At 48.4% G+C, this 17,817-nt stretch overlaps 1 protein-coding gene across 3 annotated transcripts in view; it reads left to right on the forward strand.

The window, feature by feature from the left end:
- The window catches only part of WDR90 (WD repeat domain 90), a 1,338,149-nt gene that overhangs the window by 1,158,722 nt on the left and 161,610 nt on the right, over window positions 1-17,817 (forward strand). For all 3 annotated transcript variants that reach the window (XM_069210679.1, XM_069210680.1, XM_069210681.1), the window contains one exon: window positions 502-645. In XM_069210679.1, the coding sequence (XP_069066780.1) occupies window positions 502-645 (144 nt within the window). The remainder of the gene's footprint in view (window positions 1-501; window positions 646-17,817) is intronic.

Raw genomic sequence — 17,817 nt, forward strand, 5'->3', positions numbered from 1 at the left:
AATGGTTAAAAACTTGTTTATCTGATAGACTTCTAGCTGCAGCTTCCTTACCTTATAATTTTTTTCTGAGCAGTACCCTGCATGTGTCGTTCGGATCCGCGTGGCGTCGTTTGAGCCGCCTGTGATTTTACGGTTGCCTATAAAGGCACCACCCTGGCCCGCGTACGTCAGTTCTTTTCCTTCCGTGCCAATTAAGCTCAGCTCCGGATCCGAACGACGCCGCCCGACGGCGCGCGCGCAGGGCACTGCTCAGAAAAAACTACGGATTCGAAGCTGATACCAGGGAATTCTAAGGTAAAGAATCTGCAGCTAGATAGAGTCTCTACCAGATACCTCGTTACCGAAGGTAAGTAACTTGTTCTTTAAGGAATATACAATAACTTCTGTATCTATTAGAAAGAACATTACAGAAAGTAAGTAACATAATGTGTATTGTAATTTTATCGTCATCATTATTCCTGTCTCATGCAGAATGTAACCACTTACATTTATATCCTATAGCATGATGATTTTGATGTTGAAGGACAAGAGCTCTGGTTGGCTGCCAGCTTAGATCGACGTGCTAGTGTCTGGGTTGCCGATTGGCTAAATGATAAATGTGAAATTATTGACTGGCTGACCTTTCCTGCTCCTGTGGCCCTAGAAGTAAGTACATTTTTGGCTGATATTATTACTGCTGAATAAAAAAGGAAGCAAAATGGTTTCTGTTTCAGATTTGTTTCTGCTTACCGAAACACTATTCCAAAGGAGAGTAGGGTAGAACACTTATTTCAAGGGGTATGTGTCTGTTAAAAAAATAAGAACAAAAAGACTATACCTCCAGCATCCATTTAGTCAATTAAAAAACAAAATACTAAAAAGTTACATAAAGATGGATTCTTCCATCTAACACTAATACCTAGTGTTCTGTTTGTCCTCCCATCCCCTTCGCCACACGCTCATTGCACCATCTATATTACCAGCAGCAGTGGCCTCATTTACCACCCTACTTTGTATGGATTCCTTCTGTATCTCCTTCTCTCACACTTTCATTTTCCTTTTAATTGTATTTTGCTCTATTCTCCACTTTTTAGCTCATTACTTTCCTGGTCATTAACCGCCTGTAGGAAGTTGGCTCTGTATGTACTATTTCAAAGTAAGAAATATTATGCACAGAGTCCAAGGGTTCCCTCTAGAGGTAAGATAGTGGCAAAAAGAGAATTCTAATGCTCTATTTTGTGGCAGTGTGGTCGAGCAATAGGCTTATCAGAGGGTAGTGTTAAGCATTTGTTGTACACACACAGGCAATAAATGAGGAACACACACTCAAAGACAATTCCAGGCCAATAGGTTTCTATATAGAAAAATATATTTTCTTTGTTTATTTTAAGAACCACAAGTTCAAGATTTGCAAACAATACTTTAAATGAAAGGTATTTCACTCAGGTATCTTAGGAACTTTGAATCATCACAATAGCATGTACAGTTTTGGCAAAAATGGCATTAAGCTATTTTAAAATTGGACACTGCAAAATTCAACAGTTCCTGGGGGAGGTAAGTATTTGTTAGTTTTCCAGGTAAGTAAACCATTTACAGGGTTCAAAGTTGGGTCCAAAGTAGCCCACCGTTGGGGGTTCAGGGCAACCCCAAAATTACCACACCAGCAGCTCAGGGCCGGTCATGTGTAGAGGTCAAAGTGGTGCCCAAAACGCATAGGCTTCAATGGAGAAGGGGGTGCCCCGGTTCCAGTCTGCCAGCAGGTAAGTACCTGCGACTTCGGAGGGCAGACCAGGGGGGTTTTGTAGGGCACCGGGGGGGACACAAGTCAGCACACAAAGTACACCCTCAGCCGCACAGGGGCGGACAGGTGCAGAGTGCAAACAGGCGTCGGGTTTGCAATTGGTTTCAATGGGAGACCCAGGGCTCTCTTCAGCGAAGCAGGCAGGCAAGGGGGGGACTCCTCGGGTAGCCAAAACCTGTGCAAGGGAGAGGCCCACCTGGGGGTCGCTTCTGCACTGGAGGTCGGTTCCTTCAGGTCCTGGGGGCTGCAGGTGCAGTGTCTTTACCAGGCGTCGGGTTCTTTGAAGCAGGCAGTTGCGGTCAGGGGGAGCCTCCGGATTCCCTCTGCAGGCGTCGCTGTGGGGACTCAAGGGGGGTCAACTCTGGCTACTCACAGGCTCGCAGTCGCCGGGGAGTCCTCCCTGTAGTGTTGTTTCTCCGCAGGTCGAGCCGGGGGCGTCGGGTGCAGAGTGGAAAGTCTCACCATTCCGGCGGGAAATATGCAGTCCTTTAAAAGTTGTTTCTTTGTTGCAAGTTTCAGTCTTTGTGGAACGGGGCCGCTGTCCTCAGGAGTTCTTGGTCCTTTTAGATGCAGGGTAGTCCTCTGAGGCTTCAGAGGTCACTGGACCCTGGGGGACGCGTCGCTGTTGCAGTTTTTCTTGAAGTAGGGAGACAGGCCGGTAGGGCTGGGGCCAAAGCAGTTGGTGTCTCCGTCTTCTCTGCAGGGCTTCAGGTCAGCAGTCCTTATTCGTCTTCAGGTTGCAGGAATCTATTTTGCTTGGTTCTGGGGGGCCCTAAATACTCAATTTAGGGGTGTGTTTAGGTCTGGGGGGTTAGTAGCCAATGGCTACTTGCCCTGAGGGTGGCTACACCCTCTTTGTGCCTCCTCCCTGAGGGGAGGGGGGCACATCCCTAATCCTATTGGGGGAATCCTCCATCTGCAAGATGGAGGATTTCTAAAAGTCAGAGTCACCTCAGCTCACGACACCTTAGGGGTTGTCCTGACTGGCCAGTGACTCCTCCTTGTTTTTCTCATTATCTCCTCCGGCCTTGCCGCCAAAAGTGGGGCCGTGGCCGGAGGGGGTGGGCATCTCCACTAGCTTTGATGCCCTGTGGCGCGATGTAACGAAGGGGGTGAGCCTTTGAGGCTCACCTCCAGGTGTTAAAGTTCCTGCAGGGGGAGGTGAGAAACACCTCCACCCAGTACAGGCTTTGTTACTAGCCACAGAGTGACAAAGGCACTCTCCGCATGTGGCTAGCAACATGTCTGGTGTGTGGCTGGCTGCTAAAAGTAGTCAGCCCACACTGGAAGTCGGGTATATTTTCAGGGGGCATCTCTAAGATGCCCTCTGGGGTGTATTTCACAATAAAATGTACACTGGCATCAGTGTGCATTTATTGTGCTGAGAAGTTTGATACCCAACTTCCCAGTTTTCAGTGTAGCCATTATGGTGCTGTGGAGTTCGTGTATAACAGACTCCCAGACCATATACTCTTATGGCTACCCTGCACTTACAATGTCTAAGGTTTAGCTTAGACACTGTAGGGGCATAGGGCTCATTCACCTATGCCCTCACCTGTGGTATAGTGCACCCTGCCTTAGGGCTGTAAGGCCTGCTAGAGGGGTGACTTATCTAAGCCATAGGCAGTGTGAGGTTGGCATGGCACCCTGAGGGGAGTCCCATATCGACTTAGTCATTTTCTCCCCACCAGCACACACAAGTTGGAAAGCAGTGTGTCTGTGCTTAGTGAGGGGTCCCTAGGGTGGCATAAGACATGCTGCAGCCCAATAAAATAAAACCTTCCCTGGCATCAGGGCCCTTGGTACCAGAGGTACCAGTTACAAGGGACTTACCTGGGTGCCAGGGTGTGCCAATTGTGGAGACAAAGGTACAGGTTAGGGAAAAAAACACTGGTGCTGGGGCCTGGTTAGCAGGCCTCAGCATACTTTCAGTTCATAACTTGGCATCAGTAAAGGCAAAAAGTCAGGGGGAACCATGCCAAGGAGGCATTTCCTTACACCCCCCCCCCCCCCCCCCCAAACGAAAGAGGATGAGACTAACCTTTCCCAAGAAAGTCTTCATTTTCTAAGTGGAAGAACCTGGAAAGGCCATCTGCATTGGCATGGGCAGTCCCAGGTCTGTGTTCCACTATAAAGTCCATTCCCTGTAGGGAGATGGACCACCTCAACAGTTTTGGATTTTCACCTTTCATTTGCATTAGCCATCTGAGAGGTCTGTGGTCAGTTTGAACTACAAAGTGAGTACCAAAGAGGTATGGTCTCAACTTCTTCAGGGACCAAACCACAGCAAAGGCCTCCCTCTCAGTGGCACTCCAACGCTGCTCCCTGGGGAGTAACCTCCTGTCAATGAAAGCAACAGGCTGGTCAAGGCCATCATCATTTGTTTGGGACAAAACTGCCCCATCCCATGTTCAGAGGCGTCAGTCTGCACAATTAATTGCTTGGAGTAATCTGGAGCTTTTTGAACTGGTGCTGTGCACATAGCTTGTTTCAGGGTGTCAAAGGCCTGTTGGCCTTCTATAGTCTAATTTACCTTCTTAGGCATTTTCTTAGAGGTAAGTTCACTATTGATCCATATCCCTTAACAAACCTCCTGTAGTACCCAGTCAAGCCAAGGAATGCCCTGACTTGAGTCTGGGTTTTTGGGGCTACCCAGTCCAGAATAGTCTGGATTTTCGGTTGGAGTGGCTGAACTTGGCCTCCACCTACAAGGTGTCCCAAGTAAACCACAGTTCCCTGTCCTATCTGACATTTGGATGCCTTGATAGAGAGGCCTGCTGCTTGTAGGGCCTTCAAAACCTTCTTCAGGTGGACCAGGTGATCCTGCCAGCTGGAGCTAAAGACAGCAATATCGTCAAGATAAGCTGCACTAAAAGACTCCAAGCCAGCAAGGACTTGATTCACCAACCTTTGGAAGGTGGCATGGGCATTCTTTAAGCCAAAGGGCATAACAGTAAACTGATAATGTCCATCAGGTGTGGAGAATGCTGTCTTTTCTTTTGCTCCTGGTGCCATTTTGATTTGCCAGTACCCTGCTGTCAAGTCAAAGGTACTTAAGTATCTGGCAGCACCTAGTTTGTCAATTAATTCATCTGCCCTTGGAATGGGATGGGCATCTGTCTTGGTGACTGAATTAAGTCCTCTGTAGTCCACACAAAACCTCATCTCTCTCTTACCATCCTTGGTATGAGGTTTGGGGACTAAGACCACTGGGCTAGCCCAGGGGCTGTCAGAGTGCTCAATGACTCCCAATTCCAGCATCTTGTAGACTTCCACTTTGATGCTTTCCTTAACTTGGTCAGACTGTCTGAATATTTTGTTTTTGACAGGCATGCTGTCTCCTGTGTCCACATCATGGGTACACAGGTGTGTCTGACCAGGGGTTAGGGAAAAGAGCTCAGCAAACTGTTGTAAGACTTTCCTGCAGTCAGATTGCTGTTGGCCAGAGAGGGTGGCTGAATAGATCACTCCATCTACTGAGCCATCTTTAGGATCAGGGAGAGGTTCATTCTCAGCTTCCTGGTCCTCATCTGTCACCATCAATAGATTCACATCTGCCCTGTCATGAAAGAGTTTGAGGCGGTTCACATGTATCACCCTTTTGGGGGTCCTGCTAGTGCCTAGGTGTACCAGGTAGGTGACCTGACTCTTTCTCTTTAGCACTGGGTAAGGGCTACTCCATCTGTCCTGAAGTGCCCTGGGACCACAGGTTCCAGAACCCAGACTTTCTGCCCTGGCTGAAACTCAACCATAGCAGCCTTTTGGTCATACCACATCTTCTGGAGTTGTTGGCCTAGGCCTCAAGGTTTTTACTTGCCTTTTCCATGTACTCTGCCATCCTGGAACGTAGGCCTAGTACATAGTCCACTATATCTTGTTTAGGCTCATGATGAGGTCTCTCCCAGCCTTCTTTTACAAGAGCTAGTGGTCCCCTTACAGGATGGCCAAACAGAAGTTCAAAGGGGGAAAACCCCTGCTGCCTTCTGAGGCACCTCTCTGCAGGCAAAAAGCAGACATGGCAAGAGGACATCCCATCTCCTTTTGAGCTTTTCAGGGAGCCCCATGATCATGCCTTTCAATGTCTTGTTAAATCTTTCTACAAGACCATTGGTTTGTGGATGGTATGGTGTGGTGAATTTGTAAGTAACCCTCACTCATTCCACATATGCTTCAGGTATGCTGACATGAAGTTGGTACCCCTGTCAGACACCACCTCCTTAGGAAATCCCACTCTGGTAAAGATACCAATGAGTGCTTTAGCTACTGCAGGGGCAGTAGTGGACCTAAGGGGAATTGCTTCAGGGTACCTAGTGGCATGATCCACTACCACTAGGATATACTGGTTCCCTGAGGCTGTGGGAGGTTCAAGTGGGCCTACTATGTCCATACCCACTCTTTCAAAGGGGACCCCCACCACTGGAAGTGGAATGAGGGGGGCCTTTGGGTGTCCACCTGTCTTACCACTGGCTTGACAGGTGCCACAGGAGACACAAAACTCCTTTACATTCTGGGACATGTTGGGCCAATAGAAAAGGTTAACTAACCTTTCCCAAGTCTAGGTTTGTCCCAAATGCCCAGCAAGTGGAATATCATGAGCTAAGGTCAGAATGAACTTCCTAAACTCCTGAGACACTACCACTCTCCTAGTGGCACCAGGTTTGGGATCTATTGCCTCAGTGTAGAGGAGTCCATCTTCCCAATAGACTCTGTGTACCAGTGATTTTTCCTTTGGTCTCTTCAGCAGCCTCCTGCCTAAGGCCTTGAAGAGAGGGACATGTTTCTTGCCCATTACACAACTGTTCTCTTGTGGGTCCCCCTGGGCCTAGGAGCTCAACCTGACAAGGTTCTAACTCCATGGGCTCAGTTCCCTCAGAGGGCAGAACTTCTTCCCGGGAAGAGAGGTTCCCTTTTTTTTTGTTGTATTGAAGCTTGTTCCCCAGTCTTCTTTCCTTTTCTCTTGGAGGGTCTGGCCATTATTCCAGGCTCCAACACCACTTTTTCACCCTGAGCCTTGCACTGTGCCCTTGTCTTGACACACACCAGTTCAGGGACACACAGCATGGCTGCATGGGTTTTGAGTTCTACCTCAGCCCATGCTGAGGACTCCAGGTCATTTTCAAGCAAACAGTCTACAGGGATATTTGAGGAGACCACTACCTGTTTCAGGCCATTGACCTCTCCCCACTCTAAAGTTACCATAGCCAAGGGATGTACTTTAGTCTGATTGTCAGTGTTGGTGACTAGATAAGTTTGTCCAGCCAGGTATTGACCAGGGGAAACCAGTTTCTCTGTCACCGTGGTGACACTGGCACCTGTATCCCTCAGGCCTTCTACATTAATCCCATTAATTAAGAGTTGCTGCCTGTATTTTTGCATATTAGGGGGCCAGGCAGCCAGTGTGGCTAAGTCCACCCCATCCTCAGAGACTAATGTAGCTTCAGTGTGAACCCTGATTTGCACTGGGCACACTGTTGATCCCACCTGGAGGCTGGCTATTCCAGTGCTAACTGGAGTAGAGTTTGAAGTGGAACCTTTCTTGGGACAGGCCTTGTCTCCAGTTTTGGTGTCCCTGCTGATTACAGCTATGACACCAGGCCTTCTTGGGATCAAAGTTTTTACCCTTGTACCCAAAATTGTATTGTGAAGAGGCTTTGGACCCTCTCTCCTGAGCAGGTTTTTGGGGCCCTGTAGAAGACTCTTTACTTTTTCCCTTGGATGTCTCAACACTCTTCCCCTGGGGAGTCTTTGTGACCCCTTTCTCTTGGTCACCCCCTGTGGAAATCTTGGTCACCCTAGTCTTGACCCAATGGTCCACCTTCTTTCCCAATTCTTGGTGAGAAATTGGTCCTAGGTCTACCAGATGCTGATGCAGTTTATCATTGAAACAATTACTTAACAGGTGTTCTTTCATAAACAGATTGTACAGCTCATCATAATCACTTACACAACTGCCATTAATCCAACCAGCCAGTGTTTTGACGGAGAAGTCAACAAAATCAACCCAGGTGTGGCTCGAGGATTTTTGAGCCCCCCTGAACCTAATCCTGTACTCCTGAGTTGACAATCCAAAGCCCTCAATCAGGGTAGTCTTCATGAGGTCATAGGATTCTGCATCTTTTCCAGAGTGTGAGGAGTCTATCCCTACACTTTCCAGTGAACATATCCCAAAGGAGAGCACCCCAGTGAGATTTGTTTACTTTTCTGGTTGCACAAGCCCCCTCAAAAGCTGTGAACCATTTGGTGATGTCATCACCATCTTCATATTTAGTTACCATCCCTTTTGGGAATTTTAGCATGTCAGGAGAATCTCTGACCCTATTTATATTGCTGCCACCATTGATGGGACCTAAGCCCATCTCTTGTCTTTCCCTTTCTATGGCTAGGATCTGTCTTTCCAAAGCCAATCTTTTGGCCAGCCTGGCTAGCAGGAGGTTGCAGGAAAGTACCATCTTGCCTGGCATGTTACCCCCATATTTCACTGTATATATGTTGTTTTAGTGTATGTGTCACTGGGACCCTGCCAGCCAGGGCCCCAGTGCTCATAAGTGTGCCCTGTATGTGTTCCCTGTGTGATGACTAACTGTCTCACTCAGGCTCTGCTAACCAGAACCTCAGTGGTTATGCTCTCTCTGCTTTCTAAATTGTCACTAACAGGCTAGTGACCAATTTCACCAATTCACATTGGCATACTGGAACACCCTTATAATTCTCTATTATATGGTACTAAGGTACCCAGGGTATTGGGGTTCCAGGAGATCCCTATAGGCTGCAGCATTTCTTTTGCCACCCATAGGGAGCTCTGATAATTCTTACACAGGACTGCCACTGCAGCCTGAGTGAAATAACATCCACGTTATTTCACAGCCATTTACCACTGCACTTAAGTAACTTATAAGTCAACTATATGTCTAACCTTCACCTGGTGAAGGTTGGGTGCTAAGTTACTTAGTGTGTGGGCACCCTGGCACTAGCCAAGGTGCCCCCACATCGTTCAGGGCAAATTCCCCGGACTTTGTGAGTGCGGGGACACCATTTCACGCATGCACTATACATAGGTCACTACCTATGTATAGCGTCACAATGGTAACTCCGAACATGGCAATGTAACATGTCTAAGATCATGGAATTGTCACCCCAATGCCATTCTGGCACTGGGGAGACAATTCCATGATCCCCCGAGTCTCTAGCACAGACCCGGGTACTGCCAAACTACCTTTCCCGGGGTTTCACTGCAGCTGCTGCCAACCCATCAGACAGGTTTCTGCCCCCCTTTGGTCCAGCCAGGCCTGACCCAGGAAGGCAGAACAAAGGATTTCCTCAGAGAGAGGGTGTTACACCCTCTCCCTTTGGAAAAAGGTGTCAGGGCTGGGGAGGAGTAGCCTCCCCCAGCCTCTGGAAATGCTTTGATGGGCACAGATGGTGCCCATCTCTGCATAAGCCAGTCTACACCGGTTCAGGGATCCCCCAGCCCTGCTCTGGCGTGAAACTGGACAAAGGAAAGGGGAGTGACCACTCCCCTGCACCTCCCAGGGGAGGTGCCCAGAGATCCTCCAGCGTGCCTCAGACCTCTGCCATCTTGGATTCAGAGGTGTGCTGGCACACTGGACTGCTCTGAGTGGCCAGGACCAGCAGGTGACGTCCGAGACTCCTTCTGATAGGCTCTTACCTGTGTTACTAGCCTATCCTTCTTCCTAGGTAGCCAAACCTTCTTTTCTGGCTATTTAGGGTCTCTGCTTTGGGGAAATCCTCAGATACCGAATGCAAGAGCTCACCAGAGTTCCTCTGCATCTCTCTCTTCATCTTCTGCCAAAGGATCGACCGCTGACTGCTCAGGACACCTGCAAAACCGCAACAAAGTAGCAAAGATGACTACTGCAACCTTGTATCGCTTCATCCTGCTGGCTTTCTCGCCTGTTTCCTGGTGGTGCATGCTCTGGGGGTAGCCTGCCTCCTTCTTGCACCAGGAGCTCTGAAGAAATCTCCTGTGGGTCGACGGAATCTTCCCCCTTCAACCGCAGGAAACAAAAGACTGCATCACCGGTCCTCTGGGTCCCCTCTCAGCACAACGAGTGTGGTCCCTGGAACTCAGCAACTCTGTCCAAGTGACTCCCACAGTCCAGTGACTCTTCAGTCCAAGTTTGGTGGAGGTAAGTCCTTGCCTCCCCACGCTCGACTGCATTGCTGGGTACCGCGTGATTTGCAGCTGCTCCGGCTCGTGTGCACTCTTCCAGGATTTCCTTTGTGCACAGCCAAGCCTGGGTCCCCGACACTCTAACCTGCAGTGCACGACCTCCTGAGTTGTCCTCCGGCGTCGTGGGACCTTATTTTGTGACTTCGGGTGAGCTCCGGTTCACTGTTCTTTGTAGTGCCTGTTCTGGCGCTTCTGCGGGTGCTGCTTGCTTCTGAGTGGGCTCTTTGTCTTGCTGGATGCCCCCTCTGTCTCCTCACGCAATTGGCAACATCCTGGCCCCTCCTGGGCCACAGCAGCATCCAAAAACCCTAACAGCGACCCTTGCAGCTAGCAAGGCTTGTTTGCGGTCTTTCTGCGTGGGAACACCTCTGCAAGCTTCTTCACGACTTGGGACATCCATCCTCCAAAGGCGAAGTTTCTAGCCCTCTTCGTTCTTGCAGAAACCAAAGCTTCTTCCATCCGGTGGCAGCTTCTTTGCACCCTCAGCTGGCATTTCCTGGGCATCTGCCCACTCTCGACACTGTCGCGACTCTTGGACTTGGTCCCCTTGTTTCACAGGTACTCAAGTCCGGAAATCCACAGTTGTTGCTTTGCTGGTGTTGGTCTTCCTTGCAGAAACCCCCTATCATGACTTCTGTGCTCTCTGGGGGTTATAGGTGCACTTTACACCTACTTTTCAGGGTCTTGGGGTGGGCTATCTTTCTAACCCTCACTGTTTTCTTACAGTCCCAGCGACCCTCTACAAGCTCACATAGGTTTGGGGTCCATTCGTGGTTCGCATTTCACTTTTGGAGTATATGGTTTGTGTTGACCCTATACCTATGTGCTCCTATTGCAATCTACTGTAACTTTACATTGCTTGCATTACTTCCTTTTGCCATTACTGCATATTTTTGGTATTGTGTACATATAGCTTGTTTATATTTGGCATCCTCATACTGAAGGTACTCACTGAGATACTTTTGGCATATTGTCATAAAAATAAAGTACCTTTATTTTTAGTATATCTGTGTATTGTGTTTTCTTATGATATTGTGCATATGACACCAGTGGTATTGTAGGAGCTTTGCATGTCTCCTAGTTCAGCCTAAGCTGCTCTGCTATAGCTACCTTCTAACAGCCTAAGCTGCTAGAAACACCTCTTCTCCACTAATAAGGGATAACTGGACCTGGTACAGAGTGTAAGTACCCCTTGGTACCCACTACAAGCCAGGCCAGCCTCCTACAGAGGTCATCTTCATTGAGGCTGTCCTCAATGCTTCCAGAGTTGCTGGACTCTCCTGTGAGAGAAGCAGCATCTCTGACTATCACGCTTGGAGTCAGGGTTGGAGGAACCCTGGTTCCCTATTTAGGGTTGGAGGTGGGAGTTCCTCCAACTCACTAGTGTCCCCCTCTGTGAAGGCATCATCAGAGGGGTTGTTTTTAGCAAACTCTCCCAAGAGCTCCTGGAGCTGTACTTTGGTAGGGTTTGAACCAGTTTTTATCTTTTTAATATTACAGAGAGACCTTAACTCTGACATCCTAAGATGCAGGTAAGGGGTGAGGTTGAGTTCCATCACTATCTCTTCTGTAGACATTTTGGGCCAGATGTATGAAAATGGCAATTTGCGACTTGCAAATTGCGAGTCCCTGCGACTCGCAATTTGCAGCTCGCAAATTGGTATGCAGTACGGTGTCTCAGACACCGTCTGCGAGTCGCTATGGGGTCGCAATGACCCACCTCTTTAATATTAATGAGGTGGGTCGCAAATTGCGGCCCCATAGCGAGTCTAGGCACTCACAAACACGGAGGCCTGCTGTCGTCAGCAGACCTCCATGTTCGTGACTGCTTTATCAATAAAGCAGTTTTTTTTTTTTAATGTGTAGCCCATTTTCCTTAAAGGAAAACGAGCTGCACTTTTTAAAAAAACGAAACCTTTAGTTTCGGTATTTTTTCAGAGCAGGTAGTGGTCCCTTGGACCACTACCTGCCCTGAAAAAATTGTTTTGGGTCCATTCGCAAAGGGGACACCCCTTCCTATTTGCGATTCCGAAATGCATATTGCGAGTCGGTCCCGACTCGCAATATGCATTTCTGCATAGCAAAGAGGCATTTGCGCCTCGCAAACGGCGATTTTCGCCGTTTGCGACGCGCATATCCTTTGCTACATCTGGCCCTTTGTTTCTAAAAGTTGGAATACTTTTTAAGAATCTAAAACTATCTCTAGAACTTAATTCAAACTTTTACAAAACTTTTAAACTCTAAAAGAAATGCTAACAGGGACTAACAAAAGGCCCTAGCAGGACTTTAAAAAATTTAGAAAAAATAGCTCAAATTTCTAAAATCAGTTTCTAATTACAATTTTTGGAATTTAGTTGTGTGATCAGGTATTGGTTGAGTAGTCCAGCAAGTGCAAAGTCTTGTACCCCCACCGCTGATCCCCCAATGTAGGAAGTTGGCTCTGTATGTACAAAGTAAGAAATAGTGTGCACAGAGTCCAAGGGTTCCCCTTAGAGGTAAGATAGTGGCAAAAAGAGATAATTCTAATGCTTTATTTTGTGGTAGTGTGGTCGAGCAATAGGCTTATCAGAGGGTAGTGTTAAGCATTTGTTGTATACACACAGGCAATAAATGAGGAACACACACTCAAAGACTTACTCCAGGCCAATAGGTTTTTATATAGAAAAATATATTTTCTTAGTTTACTTTAAGAACCACAGGTTCAAGATTTACAAGTAATACTTCAAATGAAAGGTATTTCACTCAGATATTGTAGGAACTTTGAATAATCACAATAGCATATACAGTTTTGACAAAAATGGCTATAAGCTATTTTAAAAGTGGACACTGCAAAAATCATCAGTTCCTGCGGGAGGTAAGTATTTGTTAAGTTCACAGGTAAGTAAAACACTTACAGGGTTTCAAAGTTCTGTCCAAAGTAGCCCAAGTTTAAGCAACCCCCAAAGTTACCACACCAGCAGGTCAGGTGCAGAGGTCAAAGTGGTGCCCAAAACACATAGGCTTCAATGGAAACAGGGGTGCCCCGGTTCCAGTCTGCCAGCAGGTAAGTACCCGCGTCCTCGGAGGGCAGACCAGTGGAGTTTTGTTGGGCACCGGGGGGGACACAAGCAAGCACAGAAAGTACACCCTCAGCGGCACAGGGGCGGCCGCGTGCAGAGTGCAAACAGGCGTCGGGTTTCAGATAGGAATCAATGGGGAGGCACGGGGGTCTCTTCAACGATGCAGGCAGGCACAGAGGGGCTCCTCGGGGTAGCCACCACCTGGGCAAGGCAGAGGGTCGCCTGGGGGTCCCTTCTGCACTGGAGTTCGGTTCCTTCAGGTCCTGGGGGCTGCGGGTGCGGTGCTGGTTCTAGGCTTCGGGTTCCTTGTTACAGGCAGTCGCGGTCAGGGGGAGCCTCTGGATTTCCTCTGCAGGCGTCGCTGTGGGGGCACGGGGGCACATCCCTAATCCAATTGGGGGAATCCTCCTTCTACAAGATGGCGAATTTCTAAAAGTAAGAGTCACCTCAGCTCAGGACACCTTAGGGGCTGTCCTGACTGCGGGATGACTCCTCCTTGTTTTCCTCATTATCTACTCCAGCCTTGCCGTCAAAAGTGGGGGCAGTGCCTGGAGGGGCGGGCATCTCCACTAGCTGGAATGCCCTGTGGCGCTGTAACAAAGGGGGTGAGCCTTTCAGGCTCACCGCCAGGTGTTACAGTTCCTGCAGGGGGAGGTGAGAAGCACCTCCACCCAGTACAGGCTTTGTTCCTGGCCACAGAGTGACAAAGGCACTTTCCCCATGTGGCCAGCAACATGTCTGGTGTGTGGCAGGCTGGCAAAAACTAGTCAGCCCACACTGGAAGTCGGGATGTTTTCAGGGGGCATGTCTAAGATGCCCTCTGGGTGTATATTACAATAAAGTGCACACTGGCTTTAGTGTGCATTTATTGTGCTGAGAAGCTTGATACCAAACTTCCCAGTTTTCAGTGTAGCCATTATGGTGCCGTGGAGTTCCTGTTTGACAGACTCCCAGACCATATACTCTTATGGCTACCCTGCACTTACAATGTCTAAGGTTTTGCTTAGACACTGTAGGGGCATAGTACTCATGCACATATGCCCTCACCTGTGGTATAGTGCACCCTGCCTTAGGGCTGTAAGGCCTGCTAGAGGGGTGACTTACCTATGCCACAGACAGTGTGAGGTTGGCATGGCACTCTGAGGGGAGTGACATGTCGACTTAGTCATTGTTTCCCCACCAGCATACACAAGCTGTGAAGCAGTGTGTATGTGCTGAGTAAGGGGTCCCTAGGGTGGCATAAGACATGCTGCAGCCCTTAGAGACCTTCCCTGGCATCAGGGCCCTTGGTACCAGGGGTACCAGTTACAAGGGACTTACCTGGGTGCCAGGGTTGTGACAATTGTGGAGACAAAGGTACAGTTTAGGGAAAGAACACTGGTGCTGGGGCCTGGTTAGCAGGGTCCCAGCACACTTTCAAATCATAATTTGGCATCAGCAAAGGCAAAAAGTCAGGGGGTATCCATGCCAAGGAGGCATTTCCTTACACCTCTGATAAGCCTACTGCTCGACCACACTACCACAAAATAGAGCATTGGAATTATCTCTTTTTGCCACTATCTTGCCTCTAAGGGGAACCCTTGGACTCTGTGCATGCTATTTCCCACTTTGAAATAGTACATACAGAGCCAACTTCCTACAATGAAGTTTATTGAAGCTTTCTTTGTTGGATAATGTCATCAATCATGTCTTCAGTGATGCCATTTGAGATGTCATCAGTGATGTTAGTGATGTCACTGACCATGTCATCAGTGATGTAGTATTTGAGGTCATAAGCAGTGAATTGTGTGGGGTATAAGTTATAGTTAACTCAGGTAACTGTAAATGTTGAACATCTATGGTTTTGTGTGTGTAAAAACCGTACCTAATGATGATGTCACTGTAATCTTTGTTAGTTTTTTCAGTGAATTTCGAAGGTTTTTGAATTCTATTTCCTAACTATGACGTTCTTGCAACCTGTTTTTCAGTGAATTTCTATGTTTTTTTAACAAAAACATATATTTATTGAACACACCTAACTATAACATTACTTTAACCATAGGTTTTTCTAAGTGATTAAATATATATAAATATTAAAATACAAAACTTAAATTCTTTTAAAAACATGTTTTTAACCATAGGGTTTTTTACGTGATTTTAATCTACAAATGTTTTAGTATATATATATATATATATATATATATATATATATATATATATATATAATTTCAATTCTTTTAAAAACATTGTTTAATGATGTTTTTTAGGATTTGCGGATCCCCCATCTCCCCAACCACCTCCATAACAACCGCAACCCCCTTTCCCCCCCACCCCCACCCGAGCCCATCCCATTTATACTTCCTATTGCAGGCTTGCAGAGGGACCGCAGATCCGGCATGATTTTTAACATTTAAAAATATAAATGGAGAATATTAAATTGATGATCTGATAGAGACTTATAGTTGCAGATTCCTCACCTTTGAAATTCATCAGGCATCAGACTGGATCTGGAGATTTTTCTTCGAGCAGTACCTCTGGTGGCGTCGTTCGACTCAGCGGGCGTCGTTAGCGTCATGTTCACCGTGATGAATTTGAAGTCGTATATAGGCACCAATCCGGCGCGCTGACGTCAGTTCTTTTCTTCCTGCGCCAGTCTACACGCAGATCCGGAGAGAGCTTCCTCTGTCATTTTTTGACTACTTCGACACATTTGTCGATTTTTTTTTAATGAGTTCGTGGATGCGTCGGAGGATGTCCCACAAGACCGGATTCAAGCCCTGCGACTCCTGTCACCGAACGATCTCAGTGATACCAAGGGCCCTGTGTCCAGGGAAGGTCCCTTAGGGCGGCAGCATGTGTTGTGCCACCCTAAGGGACCCCTCACCTAACACATGCTCACTGCCATTGCAGATTGTGTGTGTTGGTGAGGAGAGAAAGGCAAAGTTGACATAGCATCACCCTCAGGATGCCATGCACTCAAAATACTGCCTGTAGCATAGATAAGTCACCCCTCTAGCAGGCCTTAAAGCCCTAAGGCAGGGTGCACTATACCACAGGTGAGGGCATAACTGCATGAGCAATATGCCCCTACAGTGTCGAAGTCTATTCTTAGACATTGTAAGTACAGTGTGGCCATATTAGGTATATGGTCTGGGAGTTTGTCAAAACAAACTCCACAGCTCCGTAATGGCTACACTGAATACTGGGAAGTTTGGTATCAAACTTCTCAGAATAACAAGCCCACACTGATGCCAGTGCTGCATTTATTACAAAATGAACACAGAGGGCATCTTAGAGATGCCCCCTGTATTTTACCCAATCCTTCAGTGCAGGACTGACTGGTCTGTGCCAATCAGCCACTGAGGGACGAGTTTCTGACCTCCTGGGGTGAGAGCATTTGTGCTCTCTGAGGCCAGAAACAAAGCCAGCACTGGGTGGAGGTGCTTTACACCTCCCCCCGCAGAAACGGTAACACCTAGCAGTGAGCCTCAAAGGCTCAGGCTTCGTGTTACAATGCCCCAGGGCACTCCAGCTAGTGGAGATGCCCGCAACCGCCCCCCCGCCTCTCTCCCCTGGACACAGCCACCACTTTGGCAGCAAGTCCGGGGAGATAATGAGAACAACAAAGAGGAGTCACCCCCTCAGCCAGGTCCACCCCTAAGGTTACCAGAGCTGAAGTGACCCCCCTCCTTGCACAATCCTCCATCTTGGTTTGGAGGATTTAGCCCAATAGGGATGTGCCCACCTCCCCAAAGGGAGGAGGCACAAAGAGGGCGTAGCCACGCTCAGGGACAGTAGGCATTGGCTACTGCCCTCCAGCCCTAAACACAGCCCTAAATCTAGTATTTAGGGGCGACCCTGAACCCAGAAAATCAGACTCCTTATGACCTGAAACAAGAAGTACTGCTGACCTGAAAGCCTCGCAGAGATGGAGACAACAACTGACTTGGCCACAGCCCTACCAGCCTGTCTCTAGACTCAAAGAACCAGCAACAGTGATGCATCCAGGGGGACCAGCGACCTCTGCCGACTCAGAGGACTGCCCTGCAACCCAAAGGACCAAGAAACTCCAGAGGACAGCAGCTCTGTCTAATCTACAAAGAAGAAACCATCTTTAAAGGGACTCTAGCCTCACTCCGGAAGTGTGAGTTCCCAACAGTCTGCACCCGATGCTCCGGGACATCCAGGCGACTCCAGCGACGTGGACACCCTGAGACAACCTCCCTGCACGCTCACAACGACGCCTGCAGAGAGAATCCAGAGGCTTCCCCTTACTGCGACTGCCCGTAACAAAGAACCAGACGCCTGGAAGAAGCACTGCTCCCGCAGCCCTCAGGCCCAAGAGAAACCAACTACCGGTGCAGGAGTGACCAACAGGCGGCCCTCATCCTTGCCCAATCGCTGGCTGGCCCGAGAAGCCCCCCTGTGCCCTGCCTGCATCGCTAGAATGACCCCCGGGTCTCTCCATTGATTTCAATTACAAACCCGACTCCTTATTTGCCCACTGCGCCCGGCTGCCCCTGTGCCGCTGAGGGTGTATTTTGTGTGCCTGTTTGTGACCCTTCCCCAGTTCTCTACAAAAAAACCCGGTCTGCTCCCCGAGGATGCAGGTACTTACCTGCTAGCAGACTGGAACCGGAGCACCCCTGGTCTCCATAGGCACCTATGTTATTTGGGCCCTACTTTGACTTCTGCACCTGACCGGCCCTGTGTTGCTGGTGCTTGGTTTTTGGGGTTGACTTGAACCCCCAACGGTGGGCTGCCTATGCCCTGGACACTGAACTTGTAAGTGCTTTACTTACCTGCTA

This window comes from Pleurodeles waltl, chromosome 10, assembly GCF_031143425.1.
Source record: "Pleurodeles waltl isolate 20211129_DDA chromosome 10, aPleWal1.hap1.20221129, whole genome shotgun sequence".
Taxonomy (NCBI): domain Eukaryota; kingdom Metazoa; phylum Chordata; class Amphibia; order Caudata; family Salamandridae; genus Pleurodeles; species Pleurodeles waltl.